This window comes from Cavia porcellus, unplaced genomic scaffold, assembly GCF_034190915.1.
Source record: "Cavia porcellus strain 051 isolate PalLab524CR breed Dunkin Hartley unplaced genomic scaffold, mCavPor4.1 scaffold_31, whole genome shotgun sequence".
NCBI classification, from domain to species: Eukaryota; Metazoa; Chordata; class Mammalia; order Rodentia; family Caviidae; genus Cavia; species Cavia porcellus.
In genome coordinates this window covers 12804920-12821244 of record NW_026947514.1, presented here as the reverse complement: position 1 = coordinate 12821244, position 16325 = coordinate 12804920, and the positions used below count along the sequence as shown (strand labels likewise).

General features: G+C 39.7%; 1 protein-coding gene across 16 annotated transcripts in view; it reads right to left on the bottom strand.

Moving 5' to 3' along the window:
* Positions 1-16325, bottom strand: part of Rps6ka5 (ribosomal protein S6 kinase A5) — a 171363-nt gene that overhangs the window by 81267 nt on the left and 73771 nt on the right. For 14 of the 16 annotated variants that reach the window (XM_063240809.1, XM_003472474.5, XM_063240811.1 and 11 more), the window contains one exon: positions 12168-12386. In XM_063240809.1, coding sequence (XP_063096879.1) covers positions 12168-12386 — 219 coding nt within the window. Of the gene's footprint in view, positions 1-12167; positions 12387-12888; positions 12999-16325 lie in introns of those variants that run through there. The other 2 variants (XM_063240822.1, XM_063240823.1) reach the window with 2 other exon arrangements.

Here is a 16325-nt window from a genome sequence, read left to right as displayed (position 1 = left end):
TATTTTCTTGCCACTGGCTGCCTACTTCCCGGCCCCCATTCAACTGTCTGCCCCATTTGGTGATCCCCCTCGGCCACTGTTCCTGGAACAGTGGTCTTTTTTATATTGCTCTCTAGAATGTCCTTCAGTATTCTTTGTAGGGTTGGTTTGATGGGCATGAATTCCTTCAGTTGTTCTTTGTCCTGGAAGTATCTCCATTAATTTTGAAAGACAGTTTTTCAGGGTACCTCAACCTGGGTTGGAAGTTGGTTTCTTTCAGGATTTGAAACATTTCACTCCAAACTCTTCTTGACTTGATAGCTTATGTTGCAAAGTCTGCTATGAGTCTGATTGGTTTCCCTTTATAGGTGATCTGTTTCTTTTCTCTAACAGCTTTTAATATTCTGTTCTTGTGTTGAGTTTCTGGGACTCTGATTATTATATGTCTGGGTATATGTAGATTTATTTTGGTTATGGGTAACTGGAGTTCTATATGCCTCACTTATCTAAGTGTCACTTCCTTTTCTCTTGCTTGGGAAGTTTTCTGATATTATTTCTGTAAATAGGATTTTAATGTCATTGTATTGATCCCTGCTTTTTCATTCATACTATTATTCTTATGTTTCTTTGGGTTGTCTTGCAGCTGTTCATTTGTTACTTCCTGGTTCCTTGTTATTTTTAAAAGAGCTTTCGTTTCTTGATCACAAGCTGAAAACCTGTCTTCAAGGTTTGAAAGTCTACCTTCAGATTCTTTTAAGCAGTTTGGAACTTTCAGTGGAGTTCTTAGTTTCCTGGATATCTCTCTCAATCTGTTTCCTGTATTCTAAATCTTTTTTATATTGTTTATTCAAGGTTTTCCTCATTTTCCTATGCTTCTCTATTTTTTATCTGTCTTCTTTAGGGGTACTTAGCAATTCTTTTATTATGTTTTTCATTTCTTCTTTTACCTGAGACAGTATTTCTGTTCTAATTTCTTTTATAGCCTCATGAAGTTGTTTCTTTACATCAGCTGCCATCACTTCAGAAATTTCAGGCGTGTGACTCCTATCTCTTTGGTGTTTACATCTCCTTACATCTTCTGTGTTTACTTGTTCTGCTTGAGTTGGAGGCCAGAGACCACCTTTTGTTTCTTCATCTTGACATATTCCTGGGTTCTTCCAGACAAGTGTGCAGTAGGGCCTCAGGCACTTCCCGCACAGGCTACAATTTCTCTGAAGGACGATTCTTTGGTTCTTCTAGCCAGTGCTGGCCATGGGAATCTAATGGTGGCTATTGGGAACCCTGGTGCAGGGCTGTCTGCTGCTTTTCCCAGCCTGTGCTAGCTCTCAGGCGGCTGCTGGGGTGCATGCAGGGGCAAGGCTGGCCTCTGCCTCCAGACTGAGCTGGTTACTGGTGAAGAACCTCTGCATGGCCTCTGGAATGTGGCCCAGTCCAAGCAGTTTCCACCCCTCTGCACCCAGCGAGGAGCTGCTGGAGGAAGCCAGCAGCAGTTCTGGTTCCAGGCGTATCTGGCCTGACTCCAAAATGGCTCCTGGCTAATCGCTCTCTTCCACAGAAGGACCGAGTCCTCTGTACTCACTGCCAGCCAGTGCAGTCCTCCACATCTGCCACTCCCCTCAACTGCCACTTCTCTCTGCAGATGCCTCCGGGGTTGCCAGCCGCCACCTTCACCATGACTGTGCGTCCCCAGGTTCCAACAGCTCCTTTCACACAAGGGTCTAGCACCACCAGCTACCACCTTTGTTTCTTTTTACTTCTTCTGTGGGCTTCAATTTTCACTTTCGATTCTCTCTGAATTCAGGGGGCCCAATTCCAGGTCTGGACTGTGTCTTTTAGAGACGCTGCTTACTCTGCTGCCTATTGTTCTGCCATCTTCCCAGAAGCCCTTAAGAACACATTGTTTTGAAAGCTCAGCTACAGAGTTGAGATTTTTTTTGTCTTTTTGAGGCAAGGTCACACTGTGTAGTTCAGGATGGCCTTGAACTCACTTTGTAGCCGAGTCTGGCCTGCAGCTCACAGTGATCCTCCTGCCTCAGCCTCCTAAGTGCTGGGATTTCAGGCGTATGCCACAATCTGTAGCATATATTATCTTTAAATAAATGGAAGTCACTTGGAGATTTTAAGCAGTGATATTGCCACTTATGGCTATGTGGTAGGAAGATTAATTAAACAGTAACAAAAAGGACAAGTTGGAAAGAATTGAGAGAGGTAAAAAATAAGATATTAAAACTGTTTCTAATTTTTTTGCTATTAAAAATAAAGCTTCCTTACTTGATATACCAAAGAAATTAATACATGTAAGTTAAAATGTGTGTAGAAATGAAGTCACATGGTTCCTCCCATAACAGCCATGTGGTCTGGGGCACATTTTACAAAAATGAAAATCTATCCTTTGAAGAGTGACTTGTAGGGAATGAAAGTGATAATGTGTGGTAAATACTAAGAGTGGTCCCTGATACCAAAGTAAGTATGTCCCACAAAATCTAAATATTACAGTAAAAAATATTTACCACCTTCACTTTTGTGGTCCTAGATACAGGAGCCTAAGATATTCTGACATATAGACAAGGTTCATTTGTATTGACATCCTCGTTCTTACAATAACTAAAACAATCATACACACACACACACGTGTGTGTATACACACACACACACACACACACACACACACACACACACATTACTCAGGCAGGTACAGCTTGGTAGATCTCTTTTTCTTTCTTTCTTTTTTTTTTTTGGTACCGGGGATCAAACTTATGACCTTGCGTTTGCCAAGCAGGCACTTACACCACCGAGCTAAACCTCTGGCAGTAGACCTCATTCTTAAAATTAAATAGTTGAGTCAAAAAATGAGATATTAAATTTTGATAAATGTTACAATTTTTGGTAACTACTTTCTTCAAAAAGGCTGAAGTCATGTGTATCCCATACCAACAATGAATGAATGCCTTAAGAAAACATTCTACCACTCATTATCATCAGTATTTCAAATCTTTGTCAGTCTAATAGGCAGTCTCAAGCTACAGAGAATTTTAAGGTACAGGAGAAAGGAGAGTGGAAGAAAGCCATAGCCGGACCTGCTATATTTTCAGTGAAGTGGGACAAACCACCTCAGGTGGAGAAATCAGGATGGAGCTGTGGGTCTGAGAAGCGGTGGAGAAGGGAAAGCTCCTCCCTAGTTCAGGAGGACCCACATGGCTAACCTTCCGCCAAGTTCTGCTGAGACTTCAGCATGAATTTTAGGTCAGTATCGGGAGAGATGAGAAAAATAGCTGCAGCGGCAGGTGGGGCAGGAGTGAGAGGGTGAGCAAGGGCACTCGCCACGGCAGGTCAGGAAGGGTGCACTCGGAACCCAAGCCGCGTGGCGAAGAGCCACAGGGAACCAGAACGAAGGGACCTCCAGGGGCCTGTGCAAAAAGGGGGAAACAAGATTACAGTCAAGGAAGAAATCTGATATTTATTTAAATTTATTTTTTAAGGAGTGAATTACTCCTAAGATTTCAAATTGAAGATGTCTGCAAAATCTCCAAGATTTCAGCAACTCATTCAAACAAAAGTACACGATTCTAGCAATATTTTATGGGATTAACAAGGTGAAAAGGACATCTGATTTCAATCAAAATTACTATTTTTAAGCATAGACCATTTGCAGTGGTATATTTCAAAACAAAAGAGCAGGTGCTTACTGTCACTTGTAGGTAGTGGCAATAACTTTTTCTACTTCCATTATTAAAATAAGTGGTGAGATGCCCTTGTTTCAATGCAGCAGGAACACAGCGAATTCCTTTTGTTGAAAATGAGCACACATTGCTATTTCCAGATAGGAAAAGAGTTTCAGCTCCTTACACTGCTGCACATGTGACTTAATTTAATATTAAACCCAGAAATCTCTCCACCGTCCTGTGGTCTATGAGCTTCTGTGAGCAGATGGAGCCCCGAAATCCACTGGGGACACTGAGTGAAGTACCGCTGAAAGCTGTAGAAACAGCCGCCAGAGCGCTCCCTGCGGACAGGACGCAAAAAGAGAACCGTGGGGAGGGCAGGGAAACTCCAGAGCCAGCGTCTTGTGCACAAAATCTTCTTGTGCCAGCCGCATGTGGGAGGAAAGCAGCAGAGCTGACAGGAAGAAATCCTACATCTCCTGCTTTCAAGGAAGCGGCTCTGTTCTGCTTTCAGTCTCCCAACACCTACATGTGCTAGTACCGAGGCTGACCTCTAATCAGCTGGCTTTTCTGTCTCTGATTTCAAACTTTCCCAAGTTGCGGTTCTTCTTTCAGTGGCACCTTTCAGTTCACTAAACTCACAGCGAAGCTCGGAGAGTACGTATGTAGGGACGTATGTCTGTATCTGTCTCTGTCTTGTGAATTACTCAGAGTTGCTTTAAAGCAAGAAGTTCCTGCAGTTACTGTTCTGTCGCACTAGCGAGTGCAATGTACTATGAACTCTTCTGCTGCCATCTCAGCAGAGTCACCTTTGCAACTTTTGAGATGAAACTAATAATCAACAGTGAAGCCTGAAGGCTTTAAATACCTTTTAATTTCTATCTGAAAGGGTGACTCAGGATGACAGAACCGTCTAAGAGACTGGGTAGCATTCATGGTTGAGAGTGATCGCTGGCATCACCTTTATAAATACCTTTGTAATTTGCTTCTTTAATATCTTATGAATTCTACTGATTAATCTGATATCTTATTATAGTCATAGATCAGCTGGTGTTTTGACAAAATCACCACTAATAAAGATTGTTGAAATAAATGAGTTTTAAGAAACAGGGAGACAGGATGAGAAGATAGTTTTTGTATCACCTGTAACTGTATACAGGTACATAAAGAAGTTATAAAAGGAGAGGAGGTCTCTATATGATAGGATTTAGAAATATAAAGAAAAACTCCATCAAGTCCACATGATGTGATGATATATAAGTTAAAACAGAATCTCAAAAGATTTTAATGTTGTAGAATTTTTAAAAAACAGAAACATAATTTATAACAAATGGATGTAGAGCAAAGTTCAACAAATTAGTCTGGAGGACAAATCTAATCCATTCTTGTTTCTGTGAGTAGCATTCTATTGGATGCCACCAAGCCTACTCTTTTACTCCTGTTGATAGTCAACGAGAGCTTATGGCCTTTAAAGCCTAAAACATTTACCATCTGGCCCTTTACTGGTCAGAAAAAAAGTACTGCCCACGGATTGAAACGATGGCAGGTAAAATATAAATGAGCAGAAACACAAAGCATATGGGGAACAGTAATGCAAACTCAACTCTGTAAGAAATTCTAGAAATGCTAGCCTACTCTAACTGGCTACTAAAAACAAATGTCACAAGGATCTCACAAGGAACTACTATCATAATCATCATTTGGAAAAGCCTTGCCAGCTAAGTATATTTTATCCCTGTTGAAAAAATCCTGTCAAAAGTAGTCAATAGGGAACCGTGAACCAGTAGGAGCTGATGCCAGCCCGGGCTTTTCTCTCTATACTGCTCCCAAAGCATCTTTAAAAAAATGGCAAGACTAACTATAGACTGACCTACTCCTTCAGCAAAAGTAAGAGGCAAAGAAAAAGCAAATAGTCCAACACGTCCTGGAGCCGGCTGAGCAGGAACAGGGCAAAACAAAAAAGAAAAAAATCAGCACTCTAGAAAGGTAAAGAAATGCAGTAAGTTAGCAGGATACAAAATTAATTTATACAATTTAATAAGTTTCAGCTAGAAGATACAGTGGCAGAGAATGACAGACTTTATAAGATTAATTTAACAAGAGATATGAATAAGAAGAAAATGTTAAAAATCACTAGAGGTCTCAGAAGCAGACTTCAATATGCAAACACATACCATGTTCTTGAATAGACTAATCAATGTTGTAAAAATGGAAGTTCAGGGGCTTGGGATTTAGCTCAGCGGCATAAGCACCTGTCTTGCAAGCAGGCGGTCGTGAGTTTGATCCCTGGTACTGATAAAAATGAAAAAGACAAAAAAAAAAAAGGCAGTTCACCCCAAAATTAATTTTAAAGTCATCCCAATAAAAACACTCCAGCCAGTTTTCTTTCTCTCAGAATTAGACAATTTGATTCAAAAGTTCATGTTGAAAAATAAATCAACAGGAAAAACCTTTTACAAACTAGCAATGTAAGACAAGCAAGAGGCCTGCAAGATAATAAAAAAAAATTGTAGAACCTTGGCAAATTAAAACAATATGATCTTGGCACGAGTCGACAAACCAAACAGAAAAGAAAGGAAAATAATCAGAATCAACATATACAAGAATTTCACAGATGAAAACGACACTATCCTCAAGTCAGAGTAAACTCAGACTTCTTACTAAATAGTATTGGGAAACTAGCCATTTTAAAAGATTTAAGTTGGATTCTCAGTTTATGTCAACCAAAGTTGACATACTTCAATCAAAGTTCCCAATACAAAAATAAAACCATGCAAGTACTAAAGAAAAAAAATCAGTGGATTCCTATATGAACTTAGAGTAGGGAAGGCCTTTTAACTATGACTAAAACCTACAAGCTATAAAAATAACTTAAAAATAAATTCTACTATGTATATATTTAAATTTTTACAAGGTAAAATATCAAAGTTTTAAAAAAGTAGAAAACAGGGAAAAATTTACAATGGATATTATAATGGTTAATCTCTCTAAGGGCACCTAGAATCTGAGAAGAAAGATCATAAATAGTTAACTAAATAGTACAAACAGCCCAAGCATATGAAAAGATGCTCAGCCTAACTTGGGGAAAAAAGAAAGAAAATTAATTCAGTAAGACACTACTTCTCACCTATGAGACAGGCAAATATCTAGAACTTAGACAGTACACTTGTTGGAGAAATGCACTCTAACCCACTAAGACTAAGTGGTGGCAGGAGAGTAAAATGGTACAACTCCTATGGAAGGATGCTTGGAAAACAACAGGTGATAAAACTACAGACCCAAAAAATTTCCTTCTAGGACTTAAGAGCCCACAGGTTGTTTTTTCTATGCAAGTAGAGAATGACAGATATATGTTCTAGATACGGAAGTATCATCATAAGGTGAAATCAGACTCCAGGCACACTGGTGTGCACCTGTAATCTCAGCTACTTGGGAGACTGAGGCAGGAGTATCGTAAGTTTGAGGCCAGCCTGCACAACGTACAAGATCTTATCTCAAAATAAAATTCTAAAAAAGGATGAGGGAGTCTGAGAACGTGGTCTAAGGAGCAGAATGCTCATCTAGCGTGTGCCAGGCCCTGGATTCAATCTCCAGTACCATGGGAGCGGGGGAAGAGGTTACAACCACCCACCCGAGGATCCAGTCATAGGGAAAGATGGAATGGAGTACTATGCAGGGATAAAAACACCAAGGAAGATCTTTGTGAATTGATATGAAGTTCATTTGTTCTGCTTTGTTAAATTATAACCCTACGTTACATTATGTAAAAATCATAATGTCAAAAACCCATACAGAATGCTTTTATTTCTAAGGGAAAAAGTATATAATAATAAAGGGATCAAGCTATATCAACTATGTCATCTAATCTTAGTACTACTAAACGGGAACAAGTAGATACTAGGTTCCTTGTAAGTTTTTTTCAAGAGAAGGAAAATTTACTGGTAAAGGGAATGGGGAACAGAATGGGAAACAGGAGACAGAAGAGACTCCTCCTGAGAGACGGAGGGGTCCCAAATGGGTGCCAACCAGCCCACTTCTCAAAGGAAGTTTTATAGATCCAAATCCTGAGGTAAGTACATCATGGGCCAGAACTGTGATCAAACAATAAGGTTGCTAGTTGCATAGGTAATATATTGATCCAATGGTCTCAAGGGCACACGAACGGCACCATTAACCTTGTTGATAATCTGCAGTCTTGGTCTTCTTTTCATTTTAGTAGTTTCAGGTTTGGTCTTGGTGGTCTTAGTCTTAGTGGGTGAGAGAGGATGGCCCACCACTAGTGAGAAACGGGAACTCGCAGAAGGGTGACACCAATACTCCAGAGCCTCCGTTCACCCCTCGGGGAGGGATGTAAACCTACCCATGGTGACTTGCGGCTCAGCCACAGTTTCCATCATTCTCAGCTTCTGCACTGACTCCCTTGAGGGCCCAGCCCCGTCTGACTGCCTACTACACGTCTGCCTAACTTAGCTGTCTGTACTACTTCCCCTCTGAAAGGGTGTCCCCAGCTGCAGGAGAGAAGCAGTGTAGTTTCCATCTAGTTGCTTCAAGCTGAGAAGGGTTGGTGTAGGGGAAACCACAGTTATGAGCTTTCTCCGGAGAGCCGATCTGATGGGCCTTGGCTAGAAGTCCCACTGCAGTTTAGAGTTACAAACTTCCTTTACTAGGTCTATCTAGTGGATCTCCGTACAAGGAGTCTGGCACGTTTGTCACTGGTTCCATCTGCATAAACATGTGGAGTTTGACAATCTCTAGACAAGAATAAATAAATTTTTCAAGAAATTAAAGCATGTATAATCAAAGCATGAGCACTAGAATGGAAAAGAAGGTTGGAGAAAGAGCCATGTCCAGAAACTGCTCTTGACTGTACCCAGTTGGCTCTTAGACCCTCTACTGATGAAGTTATCTATGAGTCTGATATTTCTTGTCATAGGTCTTTCCAGCTTTATCTGTAAGAAGATGGAAAGCTCAATGATTTTAAAGGACAATTTCAGCTAAGGCATTTAAAGACTCTTGCTGAGCTTTCATAGATTCTACGGTACATTTTCTTCACTGTATTATAGCAGCGGTCAGCTACTGGTCTACTAGTATAGCTGGAAACTGCCAGAAGGGCCAGTGAATGGAGCTCTTTTTTATATCTAGTTTTTATTTCTATAGCATTGTTTTCATAAATCGTTTAGTTATACTTTTCTGCTAGGTAGACCAAGCTTTAAGAACAAGTTAAAGTGAGACTTGTGTTAATCAAAATTAAGTTTCTTATAATCTGATATTATATGAAATACACAATTTCACCTATGGTATGTTCCAGCCTAAAATGTTTTATTTCAAACTATCAAGTCTTCAAATCTATCTTCTCAATCACTAGAATTTGGCAAAGGTAAGCATAAGCTAAAAGACACACAATGGCACAACCAAGTAAGTGTGCCCAGTTTGTACAAAGCAGTTCAAGCCTACTGTTGTATGCACCTGCAGTCCTTGTACTTGGGAGGCTGAGGCATGAAGATCGCTTGAATGCAAGAGTTTGAGAATAGGGGGCTGGGGATTTAGCTCAGTGGCATAAGCGCCTGCTTTGCAAGCAGGCAGTCGTGAGTTCGATCCCTGGTACCGATAAAAATGAAAAAGACCAAAAAAAAAGAGTTTGAGAATAGCCTAGACAACACAGTGAAATTCCACTATCTCCCTCCAAGAAAGTCTCCAAGAAACAAAAAAAAGAAAAAAGAAAAATAAAGATAGGTTGTAAGGGATAGTTATGTGACCATTAGCAAAGTCTGAATATGGCTTTATGTGATAGATGGTCACAATTTCTTTGCAGTTCCCATCAAAACATGGATCTAGGTGGTCAGGTGTTGGCAGGGAGGCTGTGTGAGCTCCAGGACTTAGTCTCAGGGGACCTTGCAACCTCTACCTTTGTTCCATTGACTCTTCAGGGGCTGTGCTCAGACTTTCAGGTATGAAGAAGCTGATCTATGGTACTGGAGGACGAGAGGCTATATGCAGAGAGAACTGAGATGGCCCGGCCAACAGCCTGCACCAATTACCATGTCTGAGAATAAAACTACCTTGGTCCTTTTAACCAGCTAACTCTGCTGCTTAACACCATGTGGATAAGCTCGGGCTACACCCCCCAGCAACCATGAGAAAATGAATTATTGCTTAAACTATTAAATTTATACAGCTACAATATTTTTTTGAGACAAGGTCTTGCTTTGCGGTTCAGGCTGACCTTGAACTCACTATGTAGCCCCGGATGGCCTCAAACTCACAGTGATCATCCAGCCTCCCAAGTGCTAGAATTACAGGAGTGTGCCACCATGCCCGGCTTTATTCAGCTATAAATTTTATAACTGGAGAATAAATGAAATGAAAATTTATTAGCTAGGAAGGCAGATGTCATTGATTGAAAAAAAACTAATTACAAATAATATGTATAAGACACTCATTTTGATAAACCACACAGGTATACAGACACAGAAAATATCTAGTAGGATACATAATATTAACATACATACATTCAGCTTATGACAATGTCATGTCCAAACAAACCCATTAAAGTTAAGAATAGCATAAGCTAAAAATGCAATTAATATTCCTAACATACTGGACATCCTAGCACAGGGTACACTAAGAGTCTCCGCTGTGATCATGGAAGTAACCAGGAGGTGTGGTTATTTCCACTACTTAGCATCAAGAAGATTAGACCATACTTCACAAGTCAGGGAAAGGATCAAAATTCTAAATCTGTTGTGTTATTACTCTTACACTTACTAAAGGTGAAAAACGCCAAGTCAAATCTTCTGTTATGGACTATTGATATAAGTAAACTCTATGTAATGAAAATACGCTTTTATTTTCTTTTCTGCATCTTTTATATACACATACAGTACTTTTGCAGTAATAGGACTTTTTAATATGTCATTCATTTTAAAAAAACAAGGTCTGTAAGCGCAACTGAATGTCTAGCCAAGAATTTAGAAAAAGGGCTCACTCTGCATTAGGAATACTGCAAACAACAACTGAAAGCAGAAAAATAATTCATAATCAAGTCCTGTTCTAAATTTCTGAAAAGGTTTCTTCTTGTAAGTTGAAACAACTACCATGCACATGTACAAAGAGAAATTGTGTCAAGTAAGTCTATGTGGGCAGAAGGGCAAGTTTCTACAGCACTGCCACTTGTTACCAAATGAATATGCTGTCTGGGCCACAGTGAATTCTTGAGCTGGTCCAGAACTTGGCTTTCCTGTTTTGTTCTGTATTTGTTATCTATGGACCACTGATAAAGCGTGCAAAAAGTTAGTTAGTAACAGCAGATATATGCAAGAGGGAAAGTGAAGGTCAAGTGACTATTCACTGGAACCAGGTGCTAACATTAATGGCAGTAAGACAGGAAAGATGTTCTCCTATATAGTGACATACAGATACAACAGGATTTCACAATGAGCCTGAAGTGCAACTCCACAGCTGAAAAAGAGGATGCAAAGGTAGGTATCATTAAATGAAAATGTAACTTCACAAATGAGATCATTTAATACAATTGCCAAATTTGTGTGAAAAATTGGTTTGTGCCACTACTAATAAAAGAATAGAGGTAGTAATATTTGGCCAATAAAAATCAGACTTTGCAATGAGTCAGATCCCAGTCCCAATCTGAATTTTCAAGGTGATGCAAGATTTGCAACTTCAGGACATGCAGCCTCCAGATGACAGGATCCCACAATACTCTGAGAGTCACTGACACTATGGTGAACTCAGCAGAAGGAGAGGCATAGGCACCCCAAAGCAGTTCATGCTTCCAGAGCAAGATGCAAAACTCTATCTTACTTGAATCTCACTACAGTTTTAGGAGAGAATTATAACACAAATATACAAATTAACTTAGCAAGGAACCATGAAATATTCAGTGACGGCAAAATATAAAACTAGAAGCACTGCCATTTACTTCTTAAAGAAACAGAAAATGGTGCAACTTTTCTACAAAGCTATCTGGCAACATATGTTGAGAACTTCCCCAAGATCACAAACGACAGTCCAACTGGGAAAGGAACAGATGCAGGGAGTGCCTATGTGGGAACAGGAGTGATCAGAGTTGACTGATCAGTAGCTACTCCCTTTGTACACAGGCTTTCCAACAGGAAGTGAAGAGCATCTCTAGGAATACAAGTCTTTTGTTCTTTTTATTTTTTATCATTATTGGTTTCCACAACTGTTCCCCTGTCAGCCCAAACCTGTACATTCCTGGGAATTCCTAAAGTAGAAATCATGGCCCACTGCACCATTTAGCTCCTTCCAATCTGGAATAATAACTGTTTCCTAGGATTAGCAATTGAGTATGGAATAGAAGCACATCAGCTTCTTTGTATTGGAGAGTCTCAAACCCAGACAATGTGTAATGTTCAAAGAAAGAGAAAAACAATAATCAAAACATTTTATTTCTTCAAAATCTGAAGTATGAGGCTCTTTGAGTGAGTTACAACTCAAGACCTAGGGAAAAGTGTTCTTATAAAAAGTATGACAACAACTGACACGTACCTAAGATGAGATGAAGTTTAGTTTCTGTCTGGAAGGCGTAGTGCAACGTCACCAAAAATGGCGACTGCCTAATGTGCTCCAGGACTTGTCGCTCTGTCCTCGTGTGCTCCGTGGTTTTGGCCTTTTGAACAATTGTTGCCTTTTTCAAAACTTTCATGGCATACAACTTTCCAGCATCATGACCACTTATTTTACGAACTAGAAACACTTTTCCATAAGCTGAAAATGAAAAGAAAAAAGTAAAAAGGATTAAAACACTGTCTAGGAAGAGTAGTAATTTATGGAAGTAAAAATTCAAGTAAAAATACTCATTAAAAGAAAACAGCCTTGAGACTGTTTCATGCAGTTCTTTGATAAGAGTACAACTTTATGCCACATATATGTCTAAGTCTAGCACTCACTTTTTACATATCTAGCTATGTTATGCTTTTACTCTTTCAGTGTTATTCTCTCCTCAATATTTTTAGCTGTAGAAAACTAGCTGTTATTATGGTCAGCTAACCATGATCTAATTCTGGAACAGCTAGGACATTTTTGACATCAGGTAAAACCTCTTTCTCTCTCTCTCTCCCTCTCTCTCTCCCCCTCTCCCTCCCCCTCTTCCTGTCTTTCTTTCTCTTCATGTATATAGACATATATCTATTATTGGTGCAAAAAATGAAGACAGTTCTTAATAAGAATCTCATATACACATATAAATCAAGTATTCCTCTATACTTACCAAATACCAAAAAAAGCCTAAAGCCACATGAGCTAACATTATATAAAGAAAATCTTTGGCCTAATAAACATTAAAAGATCCTAAATTGCAAGCAACATACAGAAGCTCCTTTATGTCTCTGGGCAGCAATTCATGGCTCACTGAATCAAGCTCAGCACACTTTTCCTAAGTGAGAGCTCTGCTGGGCACATTCCTGTATGTGGTGCCAATCCCCCAGGTGGAAAGATTAGAGCCTTGTGGGCACCATGCCTCACTGGGCAGAGCAGGTTTCTGCATTTATTTTCCTAAGGGAAAGGGGTAGGGCAGGAAGATATGGAAGGAAAAGGGAGGAGGAAGGGCAGGCTAACAATAATAAACACTGTAAGAGGGAAGACACAGGCCCCTAATTTATTACTACTAGGTATAAATTCTCCAGTTGATCTTTTGAAAACTACAAGTGCCTCTTAGAATGGGTAAGCAAATTTCCACTTTAGGAATGAGTTGCTTTTTAAGGTCAGTGGTAGGTAGGAATTTCCACTTTAGGAATGAGTTGCTTTTTAAGGTCAGCTCAGTGGTAGAATACTCGCCTGGCATGCATGAGGTCCTGAGTTCAATTCCAGCACCAAAAACATTTTTTAATGTTTTAATCAGACCAGTCTTGAGTGTTGTGAGTTCTGAGCCAGTCACTCCAGCCCCAGCCTGTATTCATACCTTTACAGTATTCAGCACATAATTCTATTATAATCCACCCATCAGAATAAGAGCTTTACCAAAAGGGCTCTTACAGTCTGTGTATTATTCTGTTCAGTACTCTGGGAACTGAGTAAGTACCAATGCATGGTATGCCACATATCAGTGCTGGACTTTCCCAAAGAGGAGAGCCAAAACTTGTTAAGGATTTGCCCATGCCAGGCTCTTTCCACATACTGATTCACTTGTTCTTACCACAATCAGCAAAGCTGGCACTTTAAGCAATTCTAATTCATAGAGGAGGGAATGGGTTCAGAATAGAGAAGGAACAGGCCACAGGATTTTGGGTAAGGGGCAGAACTGATTTGTAAACAGAAGTATAACTCCAGGGACCATGCTCTGAACCATACTAAAATTAGTATAATAAAATGGCTACAGTAAATGCACATGACTACATTCTGGGACACAGAAAAAGTTCACAAATGTGTATGTCTTATCTCATTGTAAATAGTGTAATAATTGTAGTGAGACTTCAGAAAGGCAGAAGTGAACAAAAAAGGAAATGGCAATTTTCAAAACCTAATAAATCAACTTAAAATATAAAAACAAAAACAGTGTATCTATATACAACAAGGAAAGGAAGCTAGACACACTTCCAATAAAGTGTATGCGTCTTCCACCAGAGAAAGCCACTACAGAAACAGGGGAAGGGAAGTCCTATTCAGCCAGCCTTGAGCATTCGTGTTCCTCACATATGCGAGGGACCAAAAGCTAAACTTTTCTTCTGCCAGGTTCCAATTCCCAGGATATGATGGTATGTAGAAGTAATCTGTCCATCTTTCAAATGCAGAAATTCTTGCTATACCCTAAACACACTGTTCAGCTTCTTCCTGGCATTGCACAGGTGCTGGCCATGTGACAGATCTCTGAGTGTTAGCATCTATCAGTACAACAGTCATCAGGCACCTCAGAAATATATTATCTCATTCAGTTCTTAGAACATCCTTATGAGGAGTGGGCAAATCGTCTCCACTATGCAAATGAAAATACCGAAGTGCAGAAACATTAGTTTGCTACCCAAGATCCTATTTGTCCTTCAGTTGAATCCTGAGCACATACTCTGAGGAGTGCTCCTGCTGCCCCCTTTAAGTGAATGACGTATCAGTAAAGACAGAGGAGATGGACACGAAGAGAAGTCACACTACAAATGAGGTGATTAACAGCGGAATGGACCAACTGCCACTACTTCTGAAACAAAGGTTTTGCAAAATAACCCACTTGATTTGTGAGGGACTGTAAATGAGAGAAAATGTGCCTTACACTGAGTGAAAGCAGGCCTATTTGAAATCTTTATCTGTTGGTGCTTTTATACTCTCAAGACTTAATGCTGCTCTTCTATAAGATCATTTTTTTAATATTTAAAAACAAACACATGCTTTTTAGTTCTTACTCCTTAAGCCAATCTTAAAATAATATGATTCAGAGATCTCTCACCACTAGAAGGCCTGCTGACATATTCTGTGTGCCAGTAAAATTTTTCTTTAACTTCTTCCCAGTTTCTTTGGAAAATGTTCTATTTGACTCCAAATAATCATGAGGCAGCACTAGATATTAATGTGCATCAGTCCAATAATACAAAAGCAGCCTCACTGCCATGTAACACTCCACAAGGTCAAATAATAGGCAGTCATCCTCCCTGCCACAAGCCAATGTCCAGAAATTTGTCAGTAATGCAAACTAATAATCACGTATTCTGCCAATGCAATTATGTTCATCTACCTGAAAATGTCAGCGGAAAAGTGAAGAATTCACAACTCCTCGGTTTTTGCTTTTATATTTGTCATCACTAACGCTAAAGCGATAGTACTTCTATCACATTTTAACTGTGAGTCAATGTGTATGTCAATAAAATTCAAGCAGTACCTTGCGACATTCCAAACAACAAATATTTCTGACAAGGATCTTACTTCAGAGTACGCTGTACAACTAGACACAATTGCCTGCAAACAGCCTTGTTTTTGAAGCTCTCACAAGGCTGCTTATCAGACTGCCCAGGCAGAGGGAAAACACATTCATTATTGGCAGGACCTTGCAGAAGAGATCTCACCTATCCAGCTCGAAGCATATTGAGAAAGTGAAGTAGTAGTTCTGCTGAAGAGAGTCATCCACTCCGAGCTGCCTACCTGATTTTTACTATTTTAAGAAAGGGCACTGAAACTGGAATTGATGGTGATACTATTTTCTTTCAGTTTGCACCCAGATGACTGCTTCTAAGTGTAACCAACCCCTTTTACTCATTACGTATGTGATGCTGTTAAAGTAATTCTATTTTGAAAGCATCTTTTGGAAATTGCAAAAGCTACTGATGGTGAAGATTCTTTCAGTTAAAAAAAAAAAAAGATAAACCACAGTATGTCCTCTTGAATGGAGCTCCTAAGACAGATGCTTGCAGCACATCTGGAATTGCTGCTTCAGTAAAGAGGTCAACTTCATCATTTAGCATGACTCCTGTTTCTGCATCAACATGCCATGGCATCAAATGCTCTATCAGTGACCTTCACAGAAGTCTTGTCTTGTTCTGAATCTTATCAGTTTCATCAGAGCCAAAGCCTTTTCAAGTTACTCTGGCCAGAGTAAAAGAGGACATGAATGAAGTTCACTAGTTTCCTTAGGATTAGTCTCGCGGAGCTTGACTGACCTTGAGGTAGAAGTATTACTTGTTTTGAGATTGAAGGAAAGTACATTTGAAGAGCAAATGATAGGAAAGA